This window comes from Sinocyclocheilus rhinocerous, unplaced genomic scaffold, assembly GCF_001515625.1.
Source record: "Sinocyclocheilus rhinocerous isolate Xijiao unplaced genomic scaffold, SAMN03320098_v1.1 scaffold781, whole genome shotgun sequence".
Lineage (NCBI taxonomy): Eukaryota > Metazoa > Chordata > Actinopteri > Cypriniformes > Cyprinidae > Sinocyclocheilus > Sinocyclocheilus rhinocerous.
The window spans coordinates 1594913-1603933 of record NW_015658395.1 but is presented as its reverse complement, the minus strand read 5'-3'; the positions used below and the strand labels follow the sequence as shown (position 1 = coordinate 1603933).

General features: G+C 37.1%; 1 protein-coding gene across 1 annotated transcript in view; it reads right to left on the bottom strand.

The window, feature by feature from the left end:
* Positions 1 to 4591: 4591 nt before the first annotated feature.
* Positions 4592 to 9021, bottom strand: part of zmym4.1 (zinc finger MYM-type containing 4, tandem duplicate 1) — a 34134-nt gene continuing 29704 nt past the window's right edge. The window contains exons 23-27 of the mRNA XM_016530347.1: positions 5727 to 5878; positions 5527 to 5641; positions 5204 to 5443; positions 5000 to 5126; positions 4592 to 4820 (exon numbers count right to left, since the gene is read on the bottom strand). Coding sequence (XP_016385833.1) covers positions 4592 to 4820; positions 5000 to 5126; positions 5204 to 5443; positions 5527 to 5641; positions 5727 to 5878 — 863 coding nt within the window. The remainder of the gene's footprint in view (positions 4821 to 4999; positions 5127 to 5203; positions 5444 to 5526; positions 5642 to 5726; positions 5879 to 9021) is intronic.

Below are 9021 nucleotides of genomic sequence, written 5' to 3'. Positions count from 1 at the left end.
TGGCTTCAGTGGAGCACTGGTTATTTGGACTACTTACGCATTCAATCGGTCCGCTATTGTCTGCCAGGCGTTTTCTCTTTGTTTTATTATAGCAGCTGTATTTCCCTTTTTACATATTATATGTTTCACCTCTTCATATGTTTCCATTAGAAGCTGTTGCTCAGTTGACGAGAAGTATGCCGCACGGGTTTTATCCATTTTTGCATCATTGATTCTGTGATTGATCCCGTGGTCTGTTTAAGAATGCCGTGAACGTGCACTTATCCCAACTATATACACCTGGCTTGACATAGCTGCACGTTCTCATCCTGGCTCAGCAAACGTGCAACGGACTAAGCCAGGATGCGCTGATTAAACTAGGTCAAGCCGCGCCTTTTCTGTTATCCTGGCTTTCTTAATTCTACTTTTGAGCAATGCCCCTCTGGGGGCTCTTTCATAAAAGACGCTAAGAAAAGCAGGGATTAAAGTCCAAAGCCTGACTTGAAATAACCTAACAAATCAATCGGGACTAAAGCGGTTTCATAAACGACCATTTAAGTTCTCACTAATTCGATCCAGGTTCAATGAGTCAGGATAATTTGATGTGCTTAAGCAGCCCTTAATGTCGATAATGGCTCAAATCGATCCACAATGGCAAACAGCGAATATTTGTGCTGTTTAATGCATTTGAGATATTGTGTTTTCCTCAGTGCATAACTGACACGTCGCAGGTATATTTTTCATCTGTAAATGTTAGAAAGTCATGTAAATATATCCATTTTGCTGTAAGGAGTGGGCGAGGTTTACGTGAGTGAATGAGCGCCGCTGCGCGCATGCGCGCTAAACAGATGGAAGGCAATAGAATAATAGCGCAATAATTCTGAATAAAATATGCATTCTGCTAAAATATTTGTTGTTGGACATTAAATGTGACACATGTAGAATGTTAACATGACATGTTAATCCTACATATAAGTTTTTTATCATAGCAGTAACTGTAAATCCAATGTAAACTGGCTAATACAGCCCTACTATCTCAAATGAGTTAAATGTGTGTTCCTCTTATCAGTTAAAATGTAGTCTGATTTCTATTATTTATTTTGATTTTTAATTTAGTGTTTTTAATGCTTTTAAATAGCAATTTTAGATTGTAATGTTTTAATGTTCTACTAATAACCATAAAAGTCATAAAACCAACCAGAGAGAAAGGCTGCATGGCTAGAAACTGCTGATCAACTGAATGTGCAAGTAGCATATATTTTCATATATCTTTAAAAAAAAAAGGTCATTACATTTTGGGCACAATACATTAAAAACAGTTGGTTGTAGCCTATTTTTTATTTATTTGATTATTTAAGTTGCATTTTCTGTATACTTTTATTTTTGGACTAATAATAAAGTAAACTAATTGTATGTGAGAGAGTCAGTGGTAATATCAATGCATTCCTATTGGTCAGTGTTAGAGGAGCTCAGCTTAGCCGGACAGTTAGCCTGCTCCTGACCAGGTTAGTTTCCCAGCACAAGTTGCCACAGTGACTGAGCTTGAGCTATGGAAATTTTGCTTTCGGAAACCAAATCAAGTGACAATAAGTCAGACTAACTGAAATAAGCCTGGCTTATTTGGTAAACTTGTGTTATGAAACAGCCCACTGGTCACTTCGTCCATACATTGTTTGTTTAGCTCACGGACAGCATTTAAAAAACAACATGACAACCTGTAGTGGGAAAACCTTCAGATAAAAGTTGATAGGCTATATTTCACGTATTTTCAATATCAATATCAAAGGGGACTTACAAGTTTAAAAACTTGGTAAGTGTTTATGTCACGAATCTGGTCTATAAACTTCCGTTCACTCACCACCAGAGGTCACCCGCTCTCCACATGGACTCTCACACTACACAGACTGTTACACATCACCTTGGACTACATTTCCCATGCTCAGTTGCACTAATCACAATCTCACCTGAAACCAATCACACACACTATATATAAATCTGTCTCACACCACCATTCAACGCCGAGTATTGTTTAGAGTGTATCACTGCTATAGCTACTTTACGGAGCCTGCTTTAAGTTTCCTAGTCTCAGCTTAGTCTTGCCTTGTCTGTATTTTCTTGGGTTCTGATCATTGCCTGTGTACTTTGGATTACCTCTCTCGTCTTGCCCTGTTCGGATACTGTTTGCCCCTGCCTGGACCTTTGCCTTGTACCTGGATTATCCCTCTAGTCTCGCCCTGTTGGATTACGTTCGCTGCCGACTGACCCTCGCTTGTTTACCTGATTGCTCTTGCCTTGTCTTCTACATACCAGTTTGCCATTGTCTGACCCATGCCTGTTTCTGACCATGTCTCCTAAATAAAGCTTTCAAATGGATCCACACGTCTCACGTCTCGTTCGTCCCGTAACCGATAGCTTATTACGTTTGTTGAAATTTTATGAATTAGATTTTTACATCTTTCATAATCTGTCTGTAAGTGTTTGTATCATCCAGGACGTCGTCCCTTTGGGGGGTATAAATTACCTGAAATTAGGGATGCACCGAATTTTCGGCAGCCGAAAATTATCGGCCGAAAATGGGATTTTTGGTTTTCGGCCGAAAATATAGGCTACATATAATTATATATGGTGCGCCCCGCCCGGCAGGGTTCAGCGCGCAGGTTTCACTCTCCTCATCACTGCGCAGTTTGACACTCCGCTTAATATTCCGATCTATGAATGTGCGTTCAGCTCGTGTACCGCACATGCTCACCGGAAAAGCAAAACCCGCTCAAATAACGCGTTGACAGGAAATTTCTATGCAGTATACTTGTTCCTGTTTGCAGTAGCGCTACTGTGCTGTAACATGCTGTAGGCTAGTTCAGCTGCACTGGGCAACGCTGGTAAAATAATGCTTCCTTCAGTGACGCTATGCTCTGCTCATGCTCTGATAATAATAGCTTTGTAGGACTATACATTATTTGGATAATTAGTCAAAAAAGCTGGTAAAATGATGCTACCTTCAGTGATGCTATGCTCTGCTATGCTATGCTCTACTCATATGCTCTGATAATAATAGCTTTGTAGGTACATACATTATTTGGATAATTAGTCAAAAAAAACAACTTATATCTGATTCTGTTACATAGAAGTGAATAAAAATAATATATTGATATTTAATATTAAGGTAACACTTTACAATAAGGTTCCATTAGTTAATGTTAGTTAATTAACTATCATGAACGAACAATGAACAATACATTACAGTATTTATTAATCTGTCTTAATGTTTGTTAATGAGAATACAGTTGTTCACTGTTAGTTCATGTTAATTCAGAGTGCATTTGCCATTAACTGTTAACAAGCACAACTGTTGATTATAATAATGCATTAGTAAATGTTAATTTAACATGAACTAGTAAGATTAATAAATGCTGAAGAACTATGGTTCATTCTTAGTTCGTTGACTAAAGTAGTTAACTAATGTTAACTAATGAACCTTATTGTAAAGTGTTACCAATATTAATATAAATTCTGTCCAGTTTTATTGTAATACTTTCAGTAAAAGTGTGGTTATTTTATTGGCTTGTGTTTTTTTTTAAATCAGTATCATTAAAATTGAGTTAAATTTAAAAAGACTTACAAAATTACTTTATATTATTTAATAAAATAAAAAATAATCATTACAAAGCAGTTTCGTTTTCGGCCAAGTGCATCCAGAATTTTCATTTTCGGCCCAGAATTTTCATTTCGGTGCATCTCTACCTGAAATAAGAATGCTTGTTTGGCAATGTGTGTAACAACATTTTAGCCAGAAAAAAAAAAATATATATATTATTTTATAACTAAAAATTCTTTTGAACAATAAGTATAATGCCAATTTATGAATATATTAGCACACTGTATATTTATTATGCAAATTTCTTGGGCCTATAAATTATCAATATGAACAAAACTGATCAAAAACCTGTTGTACACAATTTACTTAATGCCTTCTGTCCTCTGATTGATAGTTTATACTTTTTTATCAAGTAAATTAAACATTTTAGCCAGAAAAAAAAATATATATATATTATTTTATAACTAAAAATTCTTTTGAACAATAAGTTTAATGCCAATTTATGAATATATTAGCACACTGTATATTATGCAAATTTCTTGGGCCTATAAATTATCAATATGACCAAAACTGATCAAAAACCTGTTGTACACAATTTACTTAATGCCTTCTGTCCTCTGATTGATAGTTTATACTTTTTTATCAAGTAAATTATTTTTTGCTCATAAATCTTTAATGATTTTTATAAAGTTAATGTAAGATTAACATTTACTGGACTGAAGCAACTTGGGTTTACTTGATCATTCATACATAATTTTTTAATGTTAATTTTTTAATGTTAAATTACATTAGTTTTTTTTACATTTATTCATATTAATGTAAATGTCAAATATGTCCATCTCTCAATTCTAATAGATTTGCAATGAATTGCACATATGAGCCATAAAAGCCTGATGTGTGTGTACATAGTTTTGTTTATTAAATATAATTTAAATAATTTATATACTAAATATATTTATAATATACTAAATTATATTTAATTTGCATATTAAATATAATTTAGTATACAGGCTATTTTCAGGCCTTTATTAACGGCCTGAAGTCCGATTCACTGTCTGAATCAGTCTCATTGGGTGATTTGTCTCCCTCCAAGTGCAGCTCTCTGACAGTAAGGATACGTGTGAGCATGCTGTCCAGAACCTCATCACTCAGAGAGGAGGTTGAGAACCACATGGGACTGTTGGGTACACAGGAGCGCTCGGGGCTCAGGTAAAAGTCGGTTGTGCGTTGCCTCACGCTGGGTGAGCTGGACGGAAAGTAAGACAGTATTTAATAGGGCTGCATAATTATGACAAACTTGATATAATAGAAGAATACATTTATTCAGCAAGAATGCATTAAAATTGATGAATAGTGACAGTATTAATAAAGTTCAAATTTTAGTTTCAAATAAATGCCGTTCAATGGAAGTTCAAACAAACGTACCATTTTGAGAGATAGAACTCATACAGCCTGACAGGACAACGAAGAGGATTGTCTGCATTCTCTTTTATCTCATATACAGTGTCACTGACATCCTCCTCTTCCTTCCTTTTCTTCGTAGGGACGCCAACTGAATTAAAACAAACAAGTGATACAACAAGAACTCAAACACACAGTCAAGCTAGGACTGTATAACTGACCACTGACCTGTGCTTGTGTCCTCTTTGGGGGGATAGAAACGCAAACAGGCCACTTTTGTGTTGCCCTTGCTCCGAGAGCAGCGCACAATGTGGCCAAAAGAGAGGCGGCGGTGCTGCTCCACTGTCCTGTAGTTGAAGTACTTGGTGAAGAAGTAGAGCAGCGTGTTGAGCAGCACACCGGGTGAAAACGCCCCCAGCTGCTTACAGTCCCACAGATACTCCTCCTCCACACGAGAATGAACATAACCTGAACACACACACACACACATTCATGTTAGAAGACCAACAGCGAAACAAGCTAGTCACACGTTCCTGTCTTAAATTACTCACCACTGGGCAAAATAGTTGGTTTCCACTGTCTGAGTATGTTGGTCAGTTCATGGCAGAATTTTGTGTAGAAGACGTCAGCGAAGATGTTCTCCATCCGATTGTTCTCAAACAGGTACTGCAAACATGAACGACAAGAGCTAAATCAATTCAACTATTATAATATGGCTGTGTTCAGTTTGTGTTGTTTCTTCTCAATTTACCTTCTGGATTCCCAAGCAGAGATAAAAGATGCTGTCAGGGCTGTATTTCTCTCCGTTGGGTCGACGAACCTCAGAAATGAACTTGCAGAGGCCGTAGCTTATTTCAGCAGTGCAACATTTCAACAAATCCTCCTTTAGTGTCATACTGCGAGCTATTGATGAAGAGGAAGTGTTTAGTGCTTAAATGGCATGTTGAAGATTCTGTAGTTTAACTAGTACAGCATGATGCAAGCATAAGGCTAAGGCTCAATTCCCTGTGAATGCATATACTCAAAAAATCTTCACCTTGAAAAACACATTAAAGGAATAGTTTACCCCAAACTGAAAATTTGCTGAAAATGTACTCAACCTTGGCCATTCAAGATGTAGATGAGTGTTTCTTCATCAGAACAGATTTGGAAAAATTTAGCATTGCTTCAACTTGCTCATACATGGATCCTCTATAGTGAGAATGAGAGCCCAAACAGCTGATATAAACATCACAATAATCCACAAGCAATTTGTTTGTAATAAACAAAAGGATTAAACCATCATTAATTCATAACATTGCTTTGTCTAGTGAAAAAAGTCTTGTCTGATTCAAAAGAGAAATATATGCACAGACCACATATATGCACCATTTACAAGTGAAAATGGTCTGAAATATTTTTGTGAAGAAAAACAGAGGAAGGACTTTTTCAGTGGAGGAACCATTATTATGGATCATGGACTTGTATTTTGGCCAGAAGTGATGGTTTAAAATATCTTATTGATGGATTTGTTTCTCACAATCATGCAGCTTTTCACTTCACAATACATTAATTGATGGACAGGAGTCATGTGGATTACTTGTGGATTATTGTGATGTTTTTATCAGCGGTTTGTACTCTCATTCTGACGGCACCCATTCACTGCAGAGCATCCATTGGTGAGAAAGTGTAATAGTGCATTTTTCCAAATCGGTTTCAATGAGATAAAGTTAATTTTATAATTGTATGTATAATTGTGGAACTTTCTTTTGTGACGAAATGCTGGATAAAAAGACTTACAGCCAAATTTGGGAGTCTCCATGTTGGGTTGGGCGTTCCTCCAGCGTACCCATTCCTTCCAAGCATTTACAGCATACTCGTGTTGCAGTTTTGAGAGGCTAGAGAGGTTGTCTAGCGCTGATTTGACTGGAACAACAGCTGCACTCTTACGGCCCTACACACCAACAAAAAAAACAATCCACAAAAATATAAAGCAGCACAACTGTTTTCAACATGATGATAATAATGCTGCTTATTGAACAACAAATCAGCATATTACAATAACTTCTGATGGAACATGTCAAACTTGAGTCAAGAGTAATGGCTGCTAAATGCTTTGCCATCACAGGATGAAACTACATTAAGAATATATTCAAACCCAAAATAGTTACTATATTTTTGATCAAACAAAGCCTTGGTGGATGAGACTTTCCAAAAATATCTTACTTTTGAACAGTAGTGTACATTTAATCTGTATAATGTTGAAAATGTTAGTATATTCCTGCACTTATAAATATAACCTTTTCATGCACAACATATTGAAGAATCAAGTACAAATCATCAGAACAACATTAAAGATGGAAGCCACAGCTTATAAACCTCAATAAAGTGGTCTGGTTTACTTTGCACATGCTACCATTATGACAAGATGAAAATGGGTTTTAAAGCAATCACATGACAGTACTGACTGATAAAACTGGATTCAGCTTTATTTTGTTTTAGGCTGATTTATCACAGTCACATTCAATTTTAAATTAAAATATAATACACTATATGTTTGAGGTTATGTATCACAATATTAACAGTTTGAATAATTGAGTCTCTAAGGGTTTCTAATGAAAGACAAAATCAGGTTTTCGAACTAAGTACTTAATCTATTAAATCAAAATATTTAGATGTTAGAAGCTTGTGGCCAACATTGTTTCTTGGTGAGCGCAAGAACTCATTGACTCTGTCTTTGATGCGTTTTCGATCACTGTTGGTTATGCAGGGGAACCTCTGGGAAACAGTCTTAATGATAAAGTGGGGTAGGTTCACAGGCAATGCAAATTTGCCCCTCGCACCATCCCAGTTGATATTGGACGCCTACTCCTTTATACTTCTTCTGCGGTAAAACAGCACGGAACAAGCAACCAACCATAGCGATCCGGCCGCCTCCGACTCTGCGTGAACAGAAGCTCCAGCCGCTTCTTCGAGGGAGGAAGAATCTCCAGATCAGGATGGCAACATGGCTCTATTTGCTGACTGTCTGCATCGCTACTCTGGGCAACAGCATCCTCGCTCTTAAGAGTCCACCACTGGGCTTTGTGCAGAGTCAAGTTTGCTCCCCAACATCTGTGTTGCCACCTGTGCCTCTCCCAGCTGCAACACAACAGCCTTGTGGGCCTCGACAAGCCCCTAGTGAGTGCCTTTCAAATCTGCTAGAGCAGCCTTGGTAACGTCATAAACTTCCTTGCAGTGACGCAGCTCCCGCTTTAGCCCTTCAATCATGGCGTCCCTTTTCGCCAGCTCAGGATTGAAGTCCTCCACCACATTCTGTCACTGTTGTCCGGAGCTTGAAACTTGAAGACTTGACAACTCCACAGATACGAATGCGCATGTGGGCGAAATAGCCTTGGTGGAGCAGGAAAAATAGGGCTGTCAATCGCGATTAATACAATTTTTTTTTTTTGTCGTGTTGAACGCAATAAGGTAATCAGCTCCTTTTTAAGGAATGACAAAATTATGTGTTAGAACTATGTAAATCTGCGACAAGTAATGCACCCCTTTATGGACTTAACGTAAATTTAAAGTTAAAGCCACAAGTTAACTGCATTAAAAAACAAAATTAATGGCTATAAACATTTAATAGCTCTTTTATTGCAACTGCGTGAACAAACACCAACAAAAATGCAAAGCTTGCAAAGATTTTTAGTATGAAGAGGCCCTAATTATTCCAAAATTAGTAGTATTTACTAATTTATAGCGACGTAATGGTACACAAAAATGACAGTTCAGTACGTACCTCAGTCTTGATGTCATTATGTTTCCATCACCCTATTTTAATGCGCATTTTGAAGTATCGCATGAGAAACGAGTGATGGAAATGTCAAATTTCTAATCAAAATCCCTTAATTCGCAAAAATGTTTTTACGCTCGCTTGAGGTGGTTTTTGACTTGTGCGAAAAAGGGTTGATGTGAATAATGGGAGATGGAAATGCATTTTGCAAATAAATTCCTCCAAGCGCATCAAAAAAGTCATGTGACTTTGCGCTATGGGATGGCAAAACCTGACTAACCAGTGGACC